General features: G+C 44.3%; 1 protein-coding gene across 2 annotated transcripts in view; it reads left to right on the forward strand.

Moving 5' to 3' along the window:
- Positions 1-22,938, forward strand: part of gabra1 (gamma-aminobutyric acid type A receptor subunit alpha1) — a 92,515-nt gene that overhangs the window by 39,498 nt on the left and 30,079 nt on the right. For both annotated transcript variants that reach the window (XM_061898614.1, XM_061898615.1), the window contains exon 8: positions 614-766. In XM_061898614.1, coding sequence (XP_061754598.1) covers positions 614-766 — 153 coding nt within the window. The remainder of the gene's footprint in view (positions 1-613; positions 767-22,938) is intronic.

The following is a 22,938-nucleotide window of genomic DNA, read 5'->3' on the forward strand; positions in this document are numbered from 1 at the left end:
CTTTTTCAACTAGTTGTTAACTAATTTAAACAAGATTTTTCTCAAATTATTAGGAATTTAATTTTTTTTTAATATATGTCAAAATGGATAAGATAACTTTAGTTTTAACAGTCAACTTAACCACATGGAATTTTTTTTAATATTCAGGGATTTTCAAGATTCACTCAAACAGCAATTTGAATGATCAAAATATATATTGTTTATTTGTTGTTTAATGGATGCTAGCTGGTGCAGGTGAACAAAGGTACATTGGTAAAGCGTGAGTAGACAGCTCGTGCTTTTAGATCGTTTGTTTTTTTACTCCCAAAGGACCCATGTTTGAGCCTGGGACTAGACAGGGCCCCGGATGATAGTCTGATGCATGCTGTGTGAGACTACATTGGCAAACCCCATTCCCTGACGCCTCAGGAGCCCCGCCGGACAATGAGCTGACAGCTTAGCCTCTTAGCTCACTGGCTCGAGTTCGATCGGGGGCTGAATGCAATTTAGAACCCTTTTACTTGAAACAATTTCTTCTTCCACTTCTTCAACTTTTTTTTTTAATGTCCAATTGCTGCATGACAGCACAGATGCTTCCATGTCTCCTTCTGACGTTCTCACACCTTTTCCACAGGAGAGTACGTGGTGATGACCACCCACTTCCACCTGAAGAGAAAAATTGGCTACTTTGTGATCCAGACGTATCTGCCCTGCATCATGACGGTCATCCTCTCCCAGGTGTCCTTCTGGCTCAACAGAGAGTCTGTCCCTGCCAGGACTGTCTTTGGTGAGTGGTCTTCATTCCAACTCTATAAGGTTTTTTTTTTTTACTTCATAGTGTCTCTTCTGGTTGCCTGGCAACTCAAGTCCATCGGTCTTCCTCATCTGACTCTCGGCACTGAAGTTGATAAGCATATCCCCGGCCTATTTCACGTGCCCTCCAACCATTTCTTCGAGCATATACGACATTTTTTAAAACTCGGCTTATCTTTTAATGCGCATATCCAATGCACAATGCATTGAAGATATGACAATTGCATTCTATTCTATCGGATTCTTTTCTGCGGCAATGAAAGGCTGTGATCAGTCATGGCTGCAGTGAAATTCCATGCTAAAAATTCTGCGTGGTTTGGTATGTTTAAGCTTTAAATTGTGTGTATGTGTCACACTGAGGGTCTTACATAATGTAGCAGTGGCCAAAAGAGAAGCTCTTGCTTGCTACTCTCCAGCATGCTCTGTAGCACAGCAGCAGGCGGAATGTCCTTGAGTTACCTCACACAACACTCCCTCTCTCTCTCTCTCTCTCTCTCTCTCTCTTTCTCTCTCTCTCTCTCTCTTTCACCCCCCTCCCCTCCCACGGATGTCAGTGTTTCCCTTGGCCCACTTTATCTTAAAAACAGGCAGCAGCTTTTCCAACTTCTAAGCTGTTTCCCCCCACCCCTGATTCTGGCGAACCTGCTTGTGTTTCCGTGTGACAGCTGGGCTACCTGTCGTCGCATGTCGACAACGATGGCTTAGATTAGCGCTATTTGGTTGGTCTCTGGGCCGATTAAGGCTGGATTTTACACTACGTGGCTCACAGTCAGGTTTTCTTGGCCCGGTTTGGATCATTCATTCTGCCAGTTACGATCGAACCTCCATTTAGGGACCCCTCATTGTAGGAACTTTTCGATTTACAAAGAGCAGACGGAATAAAAAATACGCTTTGCTGTACGAACCTTGTCTCAGAGTATGAACATTGCATCTACCTATTTTGTGCCAGGCAGCACATTCATTTTAGGCGGCCGATCGAGCTTCGGTTCTCATTCAGCCATAGTAGAGCCATAGTAGCTTAAAACAGGCATTGAGTGAGCACAATGTGTCCGTCATGTCCTCATGTGTCATTTATTTTTATTTTATTTTTTTCGGACTATAATGTGCAATAGTGTCATACGTGTATATGTATATTAGGGGTGTAATGGTACACACAAATTTCAGTTCGGTATATACCTCGGTTTAGAGGTCACGGTTCGGTTCATTTTTGGTGCAGTAGGAAAACAACAAAATATAAATGTTTGGGTTATTTATTTACCAAATTTGTAAACAAAGGCTTTATCCTTTTAACATTGGGAACACTATAAAAATTCTGCCCACGTTAATCCACTTTAAACTGCTTCAAGTTGTTGCTTTGATTGAAAAAAAAGGACAAAACCTTTCTTCTACATATAAAAAGTGCAACATTAAACAGCTTCAAGTCAACTCATCATGCTTAATTTATTACAGCATTTGGGAAGCCTGTAGTTGACTTTTATTATGTAAATGTTATGTTTTTGTCAACATGTGATAGCAGGGACCCTGCCATTCAAAACTAGGCTGCTACATTACTAATGATTAATGTAACTACAGCAGAAAAAATAGTACAACAGCAATAGGATTGACTATTCATCCCTGTACACCATGGAGTTCAATACAATAACGGACAGACAGGGATTTGCAGCCCCTAACACACACACACACACACACACACACACACACAAACACACACACACGCACACACACACACGCGTACACACACCGCAAAATGAGTTAACGTTACGCTAAAAGCTAACTAGCCTTCACCTAAAGCCAGGACTGCGAGTGAGCTGAGCTGCAGTTTAAGTTTCTAGAAGGTCAACGGGCTCATAGTGATGTTTAGAAAGTAGTTAACTTGGAAGTGTTTATTATCATTTGGGGAGAGTCCGCTGCTCTCCTGCTAAACGAATATCTGCTCGACGCTAAAGCATTGACAACATGCGTTCTGAATACGCACTGCTGATTGGCTGTTACATCGCTCTGAATAGTAACCAATCAGATGGTTGTGTGGGCGGGACAATGCTTGCTGTTGAGACGGAGGCAGAAAGCAGAGCAGCTTGTGAAGACTCTCAAACTTGTTCGGTACGCCCGCGTGCCGAACCGAAACCCCCGTACCGAAACGGTTCAATACAAATACAGGTACCGTTACACCCCTAATGTATATATATGCATATGTATGGATATATGCATGCGTGTGGATATTAATACATATATATAGATACATATCTTCTTTTCTATCTTTTTTTTACTATTTATATTACCAAATTGTTGTGTATGCACCTTAGGGGATGTGCTCCAATTTTGTTGTTCTTTGAACCGGTTCACTGCAATAATGACAATAAAACTCTATTCTATTCTATTCAGTTGGCACAGCTGTGCAGCTGTTAGATACAGATTGTTTTTTCTAATGTTGTTGCTTGTTAAGTGTTATCATTTTTACAGCATTTTTGTAGTTTCGCTAATTAAATACAAGTCCAAGGAAAGCAATGGACAAACAATAGTGCCTTTTTTAACCCTCCCTTCCGCTGCACAACAAAAAGATTAAATGACATTGTAAAGTGTATTACATTTTTCATTGCTAAGCATTGTGGTGGCCTGGCTGTTAAAGTTGAAGATGTATGTTGTTTCAAACTTTGAGCGCACCACAAGGCTAGTGACAGTATGTTTGCATGTGGACACGGCGGCTACTAATGAGGAAAGTTCAGGTTGTTGATGCTGTTTGTTGTTGTTCAAAGTTGATCCATCATTTTGTGGTTATATTTGTATGATACACAGCCCTGCATAGCACTTTTTTGTATTATGTTCAAAATTTCACCAAAAGATGCAGTTTTGTTGAGGCTGGAATGCATATTCATTTTTACATTTTTTCTTATAAAAACATGTTGATTCAATATACAAATTTGTGTACGAAAAAACCCTGTTCATCAACCAATTAAGTACGCAAATCAAAGTTACGCTGTACTCATGATAATCACCAATCTGGAAAATATAAACAACTAGGTGGGCGCAAAATAAGCTACACACTCAAGGCCGGTGTCAGAACTCCCCCAGGCAATAGTGCCAAATCCGGATGTATGTGGTTTCAAAGAAGTGCTCATTCCCCCAACCAGTTATTGATGATTACCACCACCTTGCTTCATAAAATTGACTAAAACCACCCACAACACACAAACAAAATCATTTCACCCACCAGTTACTGCTAATTTCCATAGTGCATACTGCACTTTGATACATCTTACCACAACGACAGAAAATAAGCAATAATTTTAGAGCCCGCTTTGTGTTTACGTGTGGCGGCTAAGCTACCTGTTGTCACGTGTTGACGAGAGCGACCCAGATAGGGTTTTAAACATCCAAAGTATCTGGGTCATGTGTGTGTTCCGCATGCCTGCAATCATTGCTGGTTTTTGCACAAATGAGGGGGAACGTAGCATATAGACACAGCAGGCGCACACACACACACACACACACACAGACACGGACACAGACAAACGCAGTGAACGTGCAGCACACGAGGTAGATCATTCCAGCAATAAATATGTGTCTTCTGAGATGAAGGAATAATGAGCCTGTTTCTCAAAGATGTTGTAACGTAAATGCAGATGTGCATGAATAATTAAAAAGGGTGTTATGACATTTCTGATCTATTTTACTCTGGTCTGCTGTTGTTTGGCTAAAAATGTACATATTAAAGTGCACCGAGCACCAAGCTGCCTTGTTACCAGCAAAGTTTATGTAAGTCGTTTTTATTTATTTCATTCAGTGTTCCAAAAATGCAGTTTTTTAATATAAATTTGCATGTGCTGTTTAATGTGTGTGTAATCTTCAAATGTATTGGTTAGTCTAATAAACCGACCAATACAGCATCATTAATAAATCAACTACTCAAGCTAATAATGAGCGCTATCCTGTTGGAAGTGTTATTTGCACAGATGAACGCATGCATATACAGCAATGTATTTTTAGGGCACTCAACATTGATGAGTAAACTTATGTGATTTTTCACAAAGCATTAGCGCATCGATCATGTACAAATGCAGATGAATCGCAGAATTTCATTTACCTTAACCGCGGATTGCTAGCTGAAAGGCACAGCAGTTTGTTTTACCGTCAGTGATCAGGTCAAAGTGCAAAGATGAGTGAGGCAACGCCAACAAATTTAACTTCAAATTAAACCCAGATGGAACTTTAGATAAAACTATTACAAAGTTGTGAAGAAATTATGTGCATTCGGAATCAACATATTTAAAACAATTTCGGCGACATGTTCTCTTTGACATTCTGAAAATAAAATTGCATTAGCGTCAAAATATTGAGGTTGTTTTTAACGATTATTTAAACAAACTCCATAATTAATTAAAGTAAGTAAGAAATGTGATGCGATTAATCGTGAATTATCAAAATGCAGTAGTGTGATTAATCTGAATGAAACATGTCTAACAGTACAATGAATTTTTTAAAATTGTTTTAATAACGGGTATCGGCCAGTCAAAAAAAAGAGATCAATGCTGTACAAATACTATATGAATGATTAAGTAAACTATGTATTTGGTATTTTGGTATTATGTAAAACTAACAAAAGAAGAATGCCTACATCGCCCAATGCATCATGCACCCAAATGCATTAATAACATCTTCCAAACAAAAAAAAACAAAAAAAGAATACAGGGACACAAGTTCATTTTATGCTTGGCCTCCTTAAAACACAATTTAAACATGTTTTATGCCTTTTGAAAAACAAAAAAAATCAAAAACAAGTTTTAGATAAGAAATATTGTATGACAGTAGAATGTACTACAGACAACATCCATCCATCCATCCATCATCTTCCGCTTATCCGAGGTCGGGTCGCGGGGGCAACAGCCTAAGCAGGGAAACCCAGACTTCCCTCTCCCCAGCCACTTCGTCTAGCTCTTCCCGGGGGCTCCCGAGGCGTTCCCAGGCCAGCCGGGAGACATAGTCTTCCCAACGTGTCCTGGGTCTTCCCCGTGGCCTCCTACCGGTTGGACGTGCCCTAAACACCTCCCTAGGGAGGCGTTCGGGTGGCATCCTGACCAGATGCCCGAACCACCTCATCTGGCTCCTCTCAATGTGAAGGAGCAGCGGCTTTACTTTGAGTCCCTCCCGGATGGCAGAGCTTCTCACCCTATCTCTAAGGGAGAGCCCCGCCACACGGCGGAGGAAACTCATTTCGGCCGCTTGTACCCGTGATCTTATCCTTTCGGTCATGACCCAAAGCTCATGACCATAGGTGAGGATGGGAACGTAGATCGACCGGTAAATTGAGAGCTTTGCCTTCCGGCTCAGCTCCTTCTTCACCACAACGGATCGGTACAACGTCCGCATTACTGAAGACGCCGCACCGATCCGCCTGTCGATCTCACGATCCACTCTTCCCTCACTCGTGTACAAGACTCCTAGGTACTTGAACTCCTCCACTTGGGGCAGGGTCTCCTCCCCAACCCGGAGATGGCACTCCACCCTTTTCCGGGCGAGAACCATGGACTCGGACTTGGAGGTGCTGATTCTCATTCCGGTCGCTTCACACTCGGCTGCGAACCGATCCAGCGAGAGCTGAAGATCCCGGTCAGATGAAGCCATCAGGACCACATCATCTGCAAAAAGCAGAGACCTAATCCTGCGGTTACCAAACCGGAACCCCTCAACGCCTTGACTGCGCCTAGAAATTCTGTCCATAAAAGTTATGAACAGAATCGGTGACAAAGGACAGCCTTGGCGGAGTCCAACCCTCACTGGAAATGTGTTCGACTTACTGCCGGCAATGCGGACCAAGCTCTGGCACTGATCGTACAGGGAACGGACCGCCACAATAAGACAGTCCGATACCCCATACTCTCGGAGCACTCCCCACAGGACTTCCCGAGGGACACGGTCGAATGCCTTTTCCAAGTCCACAAAGCACATGTAGACTGGTTGGGCAAACTCCCATGCACCCTCAAGAACCCTGCCGAGAGTATAGAGCTGGTCCACAGTTCCACGACCAGGACGAAAACCACACTGTTCCTCCTGAATCCGAGGTTCGACTATCCGACGTAGCCTCCTCTCCAGTACACCTGAATAAACCTTACCGGGAAGGCTGAGGAGTGTGATCCCACGATAGTTGGAACACACCCTCCGGTCCCCCTTCTTAAAGAGAGGAACCACCACCCCGGTCTGCCAATCCAGAGGTACCGCCCCCAATGTCCACGCGATGCTGCAAAGTCTTGTCAACCAAGACAGCCCCACAGCATCCAGAGCCTTAAGGAACTCTGGGCGGGTCTCGTCCACCCCTGGGGCCTAGCCACCGAGGAGCTTTTTAACTACCTCAGCGACCTCAGCCCCAGAAATAGGAGAGTCCACCACAGATTCCCCAGGCACTGCTTCCTCATAGGAAGACGTGTTGGTGGGATTGAGGAGGTCTTCGAAGTATTCCTTCCACCTATCCACAACATCCGCAGTCGAGGTCAGCAGAACACCATCCGCACCATACACGGTGTTGATAGTGCACTGCTTCCCCTTCCTGAGGCGGCGGACGGTGGTCCAGAATCGCTTCGAAGCCGTCCGGAAGTCGTTTTCCATGGCTTCCCCGAACTTTTCCCATGTCCGAGTTTTTGCCTCCGCGACCGCTGAAGCTGCACACCGCTTGGCCTGTCGGTACCTGTCCACTGCCTCCGGAGTCCTATGAGCCAAAAGGACCCGATAGGACTCCTTCTTCAGCTTGACGGCATCCCTCACCACTGGTGTCCACCAAGGGGTTTTGGGATTGCCGCCCCGACAGGCACCAACTACCTTGCGGCCACAGCTCCGATCTGCCGCCTCAACAATAGAGGTGCGGAACATGGTCCACTCGGACTCAATGTCCAGCACCTCCCTCGTGACATGTTCAAAGTTCTTCTGGAGGTGGGAATTGAAACTTTGTCTGACAGGAGACTCTGCCAGACGTTCCCAGCAGACCCTCACAATGCATTTGGGCCTCCCAGGTCTGTCCGGCATCCTCCCCCACTATCGCAGCCAACTCACCACCAGGTGGTGATCGGTAGAAAGCTCCGCCCCTCTCTTCACCCGAGTGTCCAAAACATGAGGCCGCAAATCCGATGACAGAACTACAAAGTCGATCATGGAACTGCGGCCTAGGGTGTCCTGGTGCCAAGTGCACATATGGACACCCTTATGTTTGAACATGGTGTTTGTTATGGACAAACTGTGACGAGCACAAAAGTCCAATAACAAAACACCACTCGGGTTCAGATCCGGGCTGCCATTCTTCCCAATCACGCCTCTCCAGGTTTCACTGTCGTTGCCAACGTGAGCGTTGAAGTCTCCCAGTAGGACAAGGGAATCACCCGGGGGAGCACTTTCCAGTACTCCCTCGAGTGTTCCCAAAAAGAGTGGGTACTCTGAACTGCTGTTTGGTGCATAAGCACAAACAACAGTCAGGACCCGTCCCCCCCACCCGAAGGCGGAGGGAGGCTACCCTTTCGTCCACCGGGTTGAACTCCAACGTACAGTCTTTGAGCCGGGGGGAAACAAGAATTGCCACCCCAGCCCGTCGCCTCTCACTGCCGGCAACGCCAGAGTGGAAGAGGGTCCAGTCCCTCTCGAGAGAAGTGGTTCCAGAGCCCTTGCTGTGCGTCGAAGTGAGTCCGACTATATCCAGCCGGAATTTCTCGACTTCGCGCACTAGCTCAGGCTCTTTCCCCCCAGTGACGTGACGTTTCACGTCCCAAGAGCTAGCTTCTGTAGCCGAGGATCGGACCGCCAAGTGCCCTGCCTTCGGCTGTCGCCCAGCTCACAATGCACCCGACCTCTATGGCCCCTGCTATGGGTGGTGAGCCCATTGGAGGAGTGTCCCACGTTGCCTCTTCGGGCTGTGCCCGGCCCCGGCACAGGCCCGGCCACCAGGCGCTCGCCATCGTGCCCCACCTCCGGGCCTGGCTCCAGAGGGGGGCCCCGGTGACCCGCGTCTGGGCGAGGGAAATCTGGGTCCATGATTTTTCTTCTTCATAAAGGTCTTCGAGCTGCTCTTTGTCTGATCCCTCACCTAGAACCCGTTTGCCTTGGGAGACCCTACCAGGGGGCTTTATGCCCCCGGACAACATAGCTCCTAGGATCATTGGGACACGCAAACTCCTCTACCACGATAAGGTTGTAGCTCAGAGAGGAGTTACAGACAACAGTTGTACATTATGTAATGTGATAATAATCTGCTATTATTAAAACAATGTCCACTTATAGCTATGAGTTATTGATAGCAACTTAGACAGAATGTTTTGGGGTATACTATCTTTTCAATGTGTTTGTTATGTCAGCTCTACGTTTTTGTTTCATTTAAAAAAAAAAAAAAACATTATCAATCAGTCCCATTAACCTGCCATTGCAGCATCAATCAAAAAACAACCACTCAAGCTAATTACAACTGACCACCAGTTATACATTTAATTCCCGTAAATGCTATGTTAGTGGAATACTCGATACGAACCGTCACTATAAAACCGACCTGCAAACAGCATAGCAAGCATCCGAATACATTAGTGCACATAACATTACACAAACTTTTTAAATATATGTTTTAAAGGTAGAAACTCTTGAAGTTGATGTAAATTGGCACACTGCTTTTGATGTGCATTTATGGCAATATGACAGTGTCAAAAACACCGCACGCTCAATGCAAGAAGTATATTTCTACTAATGAAGGCCACAACCAGCACCGCACTAAAATGAACTTGTTATGAAATACAAAGACGCAGCATCACACAGCAGATAACATGTGGGCTAAGTACCCTCACACATACAGTATATTACACATTACTACTACGAGGAAATAATGAACAACCAATATGTGATTGAAGTGACATGTGTTTCGATCCGCTGCTCGGATCTTCACAGATTGTTGTTTTGGTTCCATTTTCATATCACATTTGGGTAGTTTGACCTCCTTATTTCCTGTTTAGTCCGTCACCATGGTTACATACTACTTCCACCTGTTACTCTCGGTTCCCGCACACCTGTTTCTCGTAATCACCATCCTTATATAAGCCAGCCCTTTCTGTTCACTCATCCTCGGACTCTAGTTTGCTTTTACGCAACTGTTGATGACTTACGTTTCATGCTACTACTCGCTAGCTCTCGCGCTGCGGTTCATTTTATTCCTACCTTTCATGCTAGTAGTTTTTGTTTTCCCTTGTCGTGCCTTTGTGCCAAGTTTAGTGTATCTGTTTGTATTCTAGCTTTCCATGCTAGCGCCATTTGTTTGCCTTTCTGTTTAGCACCAGTGTTTTTGTTCTAGCCTGTTTTATTACTTTAATAAATACTTATATCTTACCTTACGCTGCGTTTATGCCCGACACATCCATCGTTATGCCACACAACCTTTACAACATACTTGCAATCCTACAATACCCAGTTTGTAGACAAAAAATATGACATCCATCAAAGCACACTCAATCTATTTATTAATCAGAGGTAACGCAATCCTATGAAAAGCTGCCGTAATTGCCTGGAAACTGCCGCTGTTAAACTAGCAAACGCAGTTGAGGTAAAATGTTGTTGTTTTTAAGTGTGCTCTGGCTGACGTCACGCGTCACTTGGCAACGGACACAACATGCACACACACACACATACACACACACACACGCACACACACACTATGCTCTCATGAAACATCTCTCAGCTGCTTATGCCAGGTATTTGAAGTTCTATGTATTAATTCGTATGTAATAATCACATTTATTAAAGAGTTATACCATTAATAAATCAATGTATTTTGTAGTAAAATAACAATCAACTATAATAATTACTTTTTAAAGTAATTTTCCAAACATTGAGCTAGGTAAAGCATAAATATGGTAAAAAAGAAGTATATGAATAAAAAACAACCTGTATGTAAATACTGCATGTATATACAGTAAATACTGTTTTCTGGAAGTCCTGGTTATAAAGGGGAACTGCACTTTTTTTTGGAATATGCCTATCGTTCACAATCATTATGAGAGACAAAAACACAATTTTTTTTTGTAGGATTTTAAAGATGATAAAAAAACGCTTCCAAGATGCCACTACTGTGAGTCAACGTTATAGCCTTCAAAGACCTCTAAAACAACGTCAAAATCCTCCATAAACTTTTTATACACACACTGCAAGTATATACATCATGTAGTAACAGACACGTTCATCACTATATGTAATATGACAATATTTACCATATTTTGGTCATTTTAAGTATTACCGGAACTTATTTCCTTAGCGCATGTATTTCCTTTTTCATAGCAGTGCATTTCCGGCAACAATTGTGTGTTCTTACTTCCGAAAATAAACGCGCGTGTGTTGTAATCATGGCAGACTTGGTAATAGACAACGTAGATGACTATTTTTGGCCAAATGAGGATTCACAACCTTATTTTTTTTAACCTGAATATACAGAGGATGAATTGCTAATTATAGAAACGAGTGCAATAAGAGAGTGAAGCCGAGAGAGTGAGGTCAGCGTGATTTGACACTGTGGAACTTGGAGTTAAGCTATTTTGACATAAATGGACTGCTTGATCAAAATTAACCAGAAAACATGTCCCCGACCAGCTAGAACAAAACGCACACCTGTGCATTGTGTGAGTCACTTTAATATTATTCATGGCTGTTATTACAACTACGAGCTAGCTGTGTACAAACAAAAAATTAAATGTGGACTAATACTTTACAGATACTGTACTATAATTGTTCATGTTTTTCAGTCAGTACATATTGGTATCGTATCGCATTATGTTGTGCATTACAGACTAAAACGCGATTCTAATGCTGACATAGAAACTGGCTTATGTCTTGCCGTAGCTAGCTAGTACGGCTAATAGCAAAGCACGTCAATGTGTTAATACGCTAGAAAAAGAGTTCCCCAGTGTTTGCTCTTACAATAACAATTGTGCTACGAGTCGGTTATTGTACAGGTTACGGAACTTAAATTAAGTATAGTTAGCGGTTTTGAATGCATTTAAAAGTTATTTAGAGGTAGAATTCATTGCGACCATTAGCTGCATGGAAGCCACCTCCAACAAGCCAATTTTTACATCTGTCAGGTTCAAACACTGATGACATCTATTAAACAGACAAGAAGCAAGGAATCATGCAGAGACAGAGTTACATTTTGCTCAATGAGGAGAGACGTTATTGGGCTGTACTCTAGTTACTACGCTCTAAAATCCTGCCCACGTGCTTACTCTATTTATTTGGGAGGTCCCTGGTTACATCACTGAGGCTGTCACTGAGGGAAAGGGGTAATGTAAACAGCTCCAGTTAGACACAATATATGACTATTTATGAAATGCAAATGTGCTGACACTGGTGATATCGTTCCGTCCCCTATTTGTCTGTGTCACGGTACTCGATGTTCGGCCTTGGCAGTCAGCAGGCCAAGTCTGGACACAACACTGATACGAGACTACTCGCAATCCTTTGGATTGCCAGCTGTCCCTTTGCACATATGGAAAAGTACAAATTCAGCACAATTAGTAATAACTACAGCAACAGCCTTTAAGCATAACGTTGTGTGATAATATATACATAATTATTCTAACAACATCTTAGACTGCAGTCTCTCATGAGATTGTGAACGATCGTCAAAAAATCTCCAAAACAAGTGCAGTCCTCCTTTAATGTCATGCCCTTGTCTTGTTCAGGGCCCGTGAGTCGCGAAGCCAAGGCGCCCGTCTCTCTGATAAAAGATGAAAACTATTCAAAAATGAATTGAGAGCGAGCGTCACTCATGCTCGCTGGCACGCAGCGGTCATTGATTAAGATTTCAAAAGCATTAAATTTGTATGTCCATCACTCATGTATGCACTTGTATGAGAGTGCAGAACAACACGTATCTGCTCTTACATACTCACTTTTCAAAATTCCAAACCCTGGTTTTTCCAGCACGTATTCTTGTACTTGATAAAATACTTTGAATAACCAAAGAAAAAGCAGTTTTATTCATTACCCGGGGAACTACACATTGCTTCCTAAAGCATGATGTGCATTTTTTTTTTTTTTCAAATGATGCACCACTGTTGAGATGAATTTAGGTTGTGTTATCAGATGCACACAGATGCATCAAGCGGACACCGAGGCCTCGTTAATATGAACAAATGCAATCGCATGATGTGACGAGGAAGCGCGGCCTCACTAAATCAAGCCTGAAGCAATTTCCGAGCACAGCAGTGTGAATCTCATTTATTTATCACTCTGCCGATTAGGGTGCAGATTTACACTACGCGTCTTATAATCGTGATTTGTTTTCACTCCCGTTTGGTTCTGACTGAATCTGTTAACGCTTGGGATTAATCACAAAAAAATATTGCATTAATAATGTACAATATTCATGCAATGAAATTGCATTTGTTTCCGAATATCAGGGTATTTTATTATAATTAATTTAAATTAGGTAATGCATCAAAATTCAAAAGTGTAATTTGATTCGATAATGAACCTGGTTGAACCTGGATGTTTGCTTTTATTAATGCGATCCTTAACATTAACAGCTTTTAATGATATTTGCATCTTGCGTAATAAAACTAAGCCTGAATACTCAAAATAAGCCACAAAGGCATATTACTCATGCAAACGTGTCAAACCTTTGTGTGTGTGTGTATGAAATAATCAATTATCACAGTCACTTATTCATAACTACAACCTTGTAGAAGTAAACTAACCTAAATGTTTGCACATGCATGTGCACATGTGCGCCACACCTGGGAATGTTGTATAAACAAATATTTCTCCCTACGGTTATCGGTAATGTTCACCACCTCTCCTAATGAAAACAACTTGAAATCTAAATAATGCAACCAAAAGCAACATAGCATGTAACACAACTGCTAATGCATGACTGTGAAACATATAACTGTGATATAGTCAGTATAAAGTTAAAGTTAAAGTACCAATGATTGTCACACACATACTAGATGTGGCAAATTATTCTCTGCATTTGACCCTTCGGAGGTGAGGGGAGTAGTGGGCCGCAACGGTGCCGCGCCCGGAATCATTTCATGGTGATTTAACCCCAAATTCGAACCCTTAATGCTGAGTGCCAAGCAGGGAGGTAATGGGTCCCATTTTTATAGTCTTTGGTATGACTCGGCCGGGATTTGAACCTACGACCTACCGATCTCAGGGAGGACACTCTAACCACTAGGCCACTGAGTAGGTCTCAGGATAATAATTTGTTAGAATAGAATAGAATATAAAGTACTTTATTGATCCCTGGGGTAAATTCAGCAATCCCTGGGGGAAGTTCAGCAAGTTCCGCCAGTTATTAACAATCAACACCTTTCATGATAAAATTTACCAAAAAGACAAAAAAAAATTATCAAAGCCTACAACACAATTAATCATAAATGAGCTTGTCCAAACCTTGACCTGTTGTAAAATTGATATAATCAATACCCCTGCCAATTATTGATGATAACCACCACCTTACATTAAGAAATGACCAAGAACCGTTTGGAATAAATTTAATTCACAACATAATTTCCACGGCATATGTGCAAAATGGGGATGTGTACTTTTTTTAATGCAATCCTTCATCCCACCAGTTACTAATAATAGTCAGCATATTGCGATGTAAAACTAAGTGGAACTACTCCAACTAGCCACAATGTCAAATTACACATGATAAGTGAAGTGAATCATATTTATATAGCGCTTTTCTCTAGTGACTCAAAGCGCTTTACATAGTGACACCCAATATCTAAGTTACTGTTGGGAACTCGCATGGCTGCAGTTGTGTGTCCCCGATGATGCAAGAATCCAGGAGAGTTGAGTGAAGGTAAGAAAATAATGTAATACTCATAAAAAACAGAAATAAACATGAAGCAGTCTTGCATAGTAAATTCTCCAACATAGATTTTATCATCGAGCACTGAGGAGTGCTCGGGTGAAACATAAATAGAGACTAGTGTGATTGACAGCAGGTGTGAACTGCTGCCAATCAACGAAAACAGAAAAACAACAGTGCTCCGTGAATAAAACAGGAAATACAACAAAATAAGAGCACTGAACAGGAAGTAAATACAAAAACACAAAAAACTAACAGAAATGAAGTGACAGATTGTCACAGGACCTCCCCCTCAAGGAACAGATACCAGATGTTCCCTGGAAAAAGAAAAATGGAAAAAAAGTCCACAATGTAAGGGAGGGAGGAATTGGTGGAGGGTCGCCAAACCTCGTGTCCCCGCAGCCAGCGAGGGAAAGTCAGGTGGCGGCGGCGCGTAGAGCGCCGCTGGAACTGGCCAGGCAGGCGGCCAGGGAACGGCCACATCACTGGCCGAAAAAGAGGAGAGTGTGTCCCGCGAGGAGAACGCGCAGGGCACGGCCACATCCACGGCCGACGTGGAGGCGGGCGCGCTGAAGCAGGCCGGGAAGCAGCAGACGTAATCGGCGGCGTGGAAAACACAGGCGTCATCGGCGGCTAAAAATTGCAGGCTTCATCGGCGGCGTGAAAGCGGCAGATGAAGACGCCGGGCGAGGGGAAGCAAATGCCGGCCAAGGAGCAGCATATGCCGGCGTTGGAGTAGGCGGCGACGATGACGACAATGATCATGGCGGGGTAGTGCAAAGTCCCATCGGTGACAAGGACGTCCCCGTGGGAGAGAATGATGGCGTGGATGACAGCGGCTTGAAAGCGGCAGACGTCATCGGTGGAGTGGAAGCTGATAGCGGCGTGTGCTCGGCTGCACCGCCACGAGTAGTGGCAGCTGTCATCGGCGTCGTGAAAGCGCCAGATGAAGACGCCGGGCGAGGAGCAGCAAATGCCGGCCGAGGAGTAGCGGATGCCGGCGATGACGAAGCCCGGCGTGGTGGTGCTCTTGGCGGCGTTGGAGCCGTGCGTAGTGCCGGCGTTGGAGGCCGGCTTGGTGCTGCTGATGTCAGCGTTGCAGCTGTGCGTAGTGCCGGCGTTGGAGCTCGGCGTGGAGCCGGCGTTGGAACTCGGCATGGAGCCGGCGTTGGGGCTAGGCGTGGAGCCGGCGTTGGAACTCGGCATGGAGCCGGCGTTGGGGCTAGGCGTGGAGCCGGCGTTGGGGCTAGGCTTGGAGCCGGCGTTGGGGCTAGGCGTGGAGCCGGCGTTGGGGCTGTGCGAAAGCCCGCCAGGCACGTAGATGTCTCCGTGGAAGGAGACGCTTGCGAAAATGACAGCGGTGTGTGCCTGGCTGCACCGCGGTGTATTGTGGGCACGCCTCCACTAGGCGGCTGCCAGACGCCGTCCACACTTGCGGGAAGACATGCCTGCTCGTCGGAGTCCCCCGGTGCAAAAACCAGGGATGGGCGGGAGGAGGCCAGGAAGAGGGACGAAGACACGTCCCGCGCCGAGTCCCAGCAGGAGGACAAAAGCGACCTCACTGTGGGCTCCACTGGAGCTCTCGGCGATCCAAAAAAGAGAGCGGGAGCTGGCAGAAAGAGCAGCCGGGGAGCAGCCGCTGGAAGCTGCGTAGGAGCAGGGAGAAGCAGCTCAGTAGACGATGGGAAGGATGGCGGCGGCGGACGTGCCGGTCGGAGAGCCGCAGTCGGCGACAGAGCCGCAGGAGCCGCGAGACGTGAAGGAGGAGGCGGGCGCGCCGGTCGGTGAGCCGTAGCCGGCAGCGTTGCCGAGAGAAAGGATGGCGGCGGAGGACGCGCCGGTCGGTGAGCCGTAGCCGGTAGCGTTGCTGCGGGAGCCGCGAGGCATGCAGGAAGTGGCGGACGTGCTGGTCGGAGAGCCGTAGCCAGCCGTCGAGCCGAGAGGAAAGATGGCCGCGGGGGACGCGCCGGTCGGAGAGCCGAAGCCGGTGGCGTTGCCGCGGGGAGAGGGTCCGCGTCTGTTGGCTGGGACCGCACAAACCTGGCCTTCAAGTCCTCCAGGAATTGTGCGGTCCAGAACGTCGGCTGAGGATTGCCGACAGGGATTCTCGCGAGGACACTTTTTGGCTCGATGATACTGTTGGGAACTCGCATGGCTGCAGTTGTGTATCCCCGATGATGCAAGAATCCAGGAGAGTTGAGTGAAGGTAAGAAAATAATTTAATACTCATAAGAAACAGAAATAAACATGAAGCAGTCTTGCATAGTAAATTCTCCAACATAGATTTTATCATCGAGCACTGAGGAGTGCTCGAGTGAAACATAAATAGAGACTAGTGTGATTGACAGCAGGTGTGAACCGCTGCCAATCAACGAAAACAGAAAAACAACAGTGCTCCGTGAATAAAACAGGAAATACAACAAAATAAGAGCACTGAACAGGAAGTAAATACAAAAACACGAAAAACTAACAGAAATGAAGTGACAGATTGTCACAGTTACATTTAAACCAGTGTGGGTGGCACTGGGAGCAGGTGGGTAAAGTGTCTTGCCGAAGGACACAACAAAAGTGACTAGGATGGCGGAAGCGGGGATCGAACCTGGAACCCTCAAGTTGCTGGCATGGCCACTCTACCAACTGAGCTATGCCGCTCCAATTAGGAGACAAGGTGCCAAACCTGTTTGGGAAACAATCAATAATCCAAACAAAGCTACCACCACATATGCATGATCACCACCACCTTGTATAATTGAAATAACCAGAATGACTCAAAATATATTTGCTCAAGCACGTCCAGGGTGTACCCTGCGTTTTGCCCAAGTGAAGCTGGGATAAGTTCCCGCAAACCCAAAAGGGACAAACGGTAAAAAATAGATGAATGGATGAGCACATGAGCTCCACACTTGTGAATTTTGTTTAATCAAAGATTATTTCTATAGTTATTGATAGTTAACACTTTTTTTATTAAAATCAACTTAACATTAAAATATTTTCAAAAAAATGTTAAGGATTTCCACAAATGCTAATGCATGACTGTGAAACCTGGAACTGTGGTGTAATTAGAATAATTTGCTCAGCCAGTTCATTTACCAGCATCACCGTCTTTCATATAAAAACCAAACAGAACGACTCCAAATATAATCAGAGCCTACTACCTAATTGCTCATTCATCGGCCTGTAATACAGTCAAAACTTCTGCAAGTTATTAATGATAACTACCACCTTCCATACATCCATTTTCTACCACTAGTCCTTCTTGTGGTGGCTCCCCAGCCTTACATAGTGAAATGTACATGAATCGTTCATGAGAAGACAAATCCAATTCAAGTCCAAGTCAATTATGTGTGTGGAAATACTGTCAAAGCGCTTTGGGCTCCTTAAAAAGGGTAGAAAAGCGCTAAACAAGTACAACCAATTTACCATTTACCAATTTCCACTGCATGAACCCGAATGTGTACTTTGATGAATGCAATTTTTCATCTCACCAGTTACTAATGATAATTAGCATCTTGAATAGATAAGCCACAAAATCAGAATCCACGATACACTTTGCCCACACTCGAGCGCCCTCCCATGTTCCCTTCTCAACATTAGTGACTCTCTCCCGATGCTCTTTAATGCTTTTAGGAAAAAAAATACTTAATGTATTGTGTAAATGCCAAAAAAAAGGAAACATATTTATTTCACTTTAATATAAAGCAGGGGGTCGTTAACCGTTTTGGCTGAGAGAGCCAAGAATCCAAATATTTTAAAATGTATTTCCGTAAGAGCCATATAACATTGTTTTCAACACTGAACAACTAAATGTGTGCATTTTTAAATAAGACCAACATTTCTAGAGTATAATAGGTCTCTTATTCTCTTGTAATAATATTGTTATTGAAGCTAACTGTGGAGGGGGCGTGGCCTGTGTGCCTGCAGCGAAGCGGAGTGTTGCAGGATCGGCCTCGAAATCAGCGACAGATGCGTAGATGGCCCACCTTTGCCTTGTTATCTAATCACCTGTCGCTCTGTTATAAGCAGCAGCCAGGAGGAGAGACGGGGTTGGGGCTGGAGCCAGAGCGTGAGTGAGAACGAAAGAGGAAAAGACAATTGCTAGGAAGCAACTGACAGACGTATTGAAAAATAAAACAATATTGTAACCCTGAAACAGGCTCTCATGTCGGTGCTTGGTGGTCTGAAGAACCCCCAGGAAGGCAAGCCCCACACTAACCAATAATAAATACATAACTTATTACCATTAACGCAACTTCTCCAGAAAACGGATGGATGGATTCAAAATGCATGAGAATTTTTTATATTTTGAGCGTTATTTTTAACACTGTGATTACAAGTGGAATTATTCATTACTTATCGTGTTACGCGATGTCAGCTCAGATTTATCCGAGAGCCAGATGCAGTCATCAAAAGAGCCACATCATGCTCTAGAACCATAGGTTCCCTACCCCTGATATAAAGTATGACTCCGCCAGCGAATGGTGGAGTCGAAATCTACTTTCTCATTTTTTGTTCTATAACCTCTCCACATTCGGGTTGTCATGTTTAATTGGTGACACACTTGGTCACATTACTGTCAGTGGCAAATATTTGCCCAGAACCAGTGAGCCAGAGAGCGGAGTGCAGCCAGCGCTGCCATTTCTCTGAAGGTCCGCTCTCACCCACAGAGCTTTGGCTGTGTGGCTGTGATCAAATAACCAATTTGGGGGTTGTAACCATTGGCTTGAACACGGTCGGATGAATTCAACACTGTTTTTTCAAGGGTATGCAATCAACTGCTAAAGGAAGGAGTTGGCCCATGGAACAGATATATCATCGGTGAGATTAGTGATGAATAAACTGGATTATTGTCCTTTGTAAAGCAGGAGTTGGTGTGCAGAACGCAGGTCACAATTCTATTTGGATCATCACAGAGGCGTCACTAGGTTGGAAGAACAGGGCTATCAATCAGAATCAGAATCAGAAATACTTTATCAATCCCAGAGGGGAAATAAAAATTTTCAGGACAATCCCATTCAAGATCAGACAAATAATACAGAGAGGCCGAACAGGATCGCTGACGGTTCTGCTAACTTCCAGCGCTCCTTACAAAAAAGGGGAGACACAGGTACAGGTAAACAATGGGGGGGGGGGGGGGGGGGTCTAAGCCTGGGCCCCTGGAGAGGGGCTTCAGACTGAGGCCAAAGGAAAAAACAACTCATAGCCATAGCATACATCCCTCTTACATGTGTGTAAAAGGGATGTATGCAACATCAAAGAACACAAAGGACATTAGAGACATTAAAAGTGCAGAGCTGATTCAACCAGCCACTTCTACATACAGCTATGAATAAAAAGTAAAAGAAACATATCCACTGGGGTGGACTCTGCGGTGTTCCACGCCATCGTCTGCTGGTATGGAGGGAGCATGACCAGAGACAGGAGCAGAACCAACAACCTATCAAAGATTGATTGCGCTTGCAAGATCTTTTTGCTCACAACTTTTTGGCACCTGGTTAGAATTACACAACAAACACTGAATACATCTAAATACATTTGAAAGTATAAGTTTAAAAGTGATTCAGTCATCTTTAGAAAGCATGAGATGGGCCAAACACACAAGGACAGTGTTGATGCAGGGAAAAGCTAGCAGACGACTTGCAAACAGGGAAATGTTGCCCAGATGAAAGCAGAGTAAACAAACTTGCACGGCACGACAGAGCTGACCAGAAAACAGAGGAGGTTCTGGGGGAAAGAAACTTTCTTGCCTGGAAAACGGCGGCTGGACGTCCACCTAAAGATATGTTGCCCTTGCACAACCTCTTTGGTTCAGAATGTTTGAAGATTGTTTTTCTTGCAACTTGTTGTTACTTTATGAGAGAGAATTAGAGAGGAATTTATATTTATATAGCGTTTTTCTATAGTGACTCAAAGCGCTTTACATTGTGAAACCCAATATCTAAGTTATGTTTTAAACCAGTGTGGGTGGCACTGGGAGCAAGTGGGTAGAGTGGCCGTGCCAGCAACGTGAGGGTTGCAGGTTCGATTCCTGCTTCCGCCATCCTAGTCACTGACGTTGTGTCCTTGGGCAAGACACTTTACCCACGTGCTCCCAGTGCCACCCACACTGGTTTAAATGTAACTTAGATATTGGGTTTCACTATGTAAAGCGCTTTGAGTCACTAGAGAAACGCGCTATATAAATATAATTCACTAATTCACTAAAGTGTGTTGCCCAAGGACACAACAGCAGTGACTAGGTTGGCAGGAGCAGGGATCGAACCTGGAACCTTCAAGTTGCTGGCACGGCCACTCTACCAACCGAGCTATACCACCCCACAGAATGACACAGCAAATACTGACCACATCAAAATGTTTGAAAAGCAATATTGTTAGTTTCCAGTTATTACTGTAATGGTCATTTAAGGAATTTAGACCTCAGGTGTCAAATTCAAGGCCAACAGGCCACACCTGGCCAGTAGGGATGGGTGATATGGACTATCACATTAACCTGCCATTTATGGTGAAAACGATAAAAGTGAAGATGAAAAGAAGATAGAACGCTACCCAATTTACTATGTCAGTGCATCCAGTCTTCAGAGCCCCCAGAACACTACTCTAAAATAACACTAAGACTATTGAACCACATCAATTAAGTTTAATTAGCACACCTATACAGCAAAGCTGTAGTAGTGTGATTTGCTTATCATTCGGTGTGGGAGTTATTTTTCTGTCAGCAATATTATAGACATTATGATAATGACTTCCATCCATCCATTAAAATCAATCAGATAGTGTTTTGATGCAACTTAAGTATGAACTCTACGGTATCATCATGATATTTAATTTTTAAAATATTTTCTATTTTTATTTTTTTTCCCAAGATGGTGCTGCTATGGTGGCTGCTGTTGGCAGGAGCTCTGTGCTCTTGTGTCATCCTTTTGTGTTTCCCTCTTGTTTTCATGTGTTATTATATATATATACATATATATATATTTTTTTAAATTAATTTTTGCCTTTTGGTCCGGGACCCTTTGGGACTGTGTGACAAGGGGTGGCACTTCCGTGACCTCTGCGGTGCTTTTTTTTGTGGACTTCTGGATCTGCCTCCCGGGAGCCTTTTGGCCATGGAGACCAGCTGCTGGGTGTCTGCCACACTGGAGTTTGTTTGGAGGGACTGGAGGAGATGCGGATGAGGGGACAGGCCTGCGGAGCAAGCACTGAGCGCCGGGACGGAGAGGCTTTGCGGTGTCTTGGCTGGGTGAGCAGGTGTCGGACACCTCAGTCTCCTTGGACGTATCCTCGCTCATCCATGCGGACTGGACACTGGCCGAGAGTTGGTTGGTGGCCGAGAGTGGAGTCGGCTCTCTTGGTTGCTTTGTTGGGTCTGCTCCTGTCTCTGGCCATGATCTCTCCACCCCAGCGAACGATGGCGTGGAACACCGAAAAGGCCACCACAGTGTATATGTTTCTTTTAGTTTTTATTCATAGCTGTATGTAGAAGTGGCTGGTTGTACCCGCTGCTTTAATGTCTTTCATGTTCTTTGTCTTCTTTGATGTTTCCCTCTTACACACATGTAAGAGAGATGTGTACTATGGCTATGAGTTGTTATTGTTTTTTTTCCCTTGGCCTCAGTCTGGACCCCCTTTCCAGGGGCCCAGGCTTAGATCGATTTTATTATTTTAGTTTATTTTAATCTTCTATTTTTTTTCTCCCATTCCCCCCCACTTGTTTACCTGTATCTCATCTTTTTTGTAAGGGGCGCTGGAAGCCGGCAGACCCGGCAGCGATCCTGTTCTGTCTCCCTGTAATGTGTGTCTGATCTTCAATGGGAATGTGCTGAAAATTTAAATTGTCCTGAAGGAATAAATAAAGTACTATCTAATCTATCTAACGTGGTGAATAATGATGAGGCTTATCATAAACCTCATCATTATTCACCAAAACAGATGGATACAAAATCAATAGTTGACAAATTTGCAGAAACAGGCGAAAATAATGTTTTAAGAACTCACGTCAATCAATGTTCCACCACTGATCGACAACAAACTCTTCAGAGCAGACATCGAGGCGAAATATCCCCAAAACTGTGGGAGACATCTTCTTTCATAATCTTGTCCGCAGTTCAGAAAATGTTGACTTTGATTGCACTGAATCCTTGAAATTGCAGCAAATGTGCCAGTACTGAGACAACTAGTCCACTTACGTAAACACTGCAGGACGTGCGACGTCATTGATCCATGTTCAAGGTTCAAGTTTATTTGTCACATGCAGACTACACCGCAGTGAAATGCTGTCTGTATTCAAGTCAATTTGCATTCACATTTGAGTCCCGACACGTTTA

This window comes from Nerophis ophidion, linkage group LG04, assembly GCF_033978795.1.
Source record: "Nerophis ophidion isolate RoL-2023_Sa linkage group LG04, RoL_Noph_v1.0, whole genome shotgun sequence".
In the NCBI taxonomy this organism is placed as follows: Eukaryota; Metazoa; Chordata; class Actinopteri; order Syngnathiformes; family Syngnathidae; genus Nerophis; species Nerophis ophidion.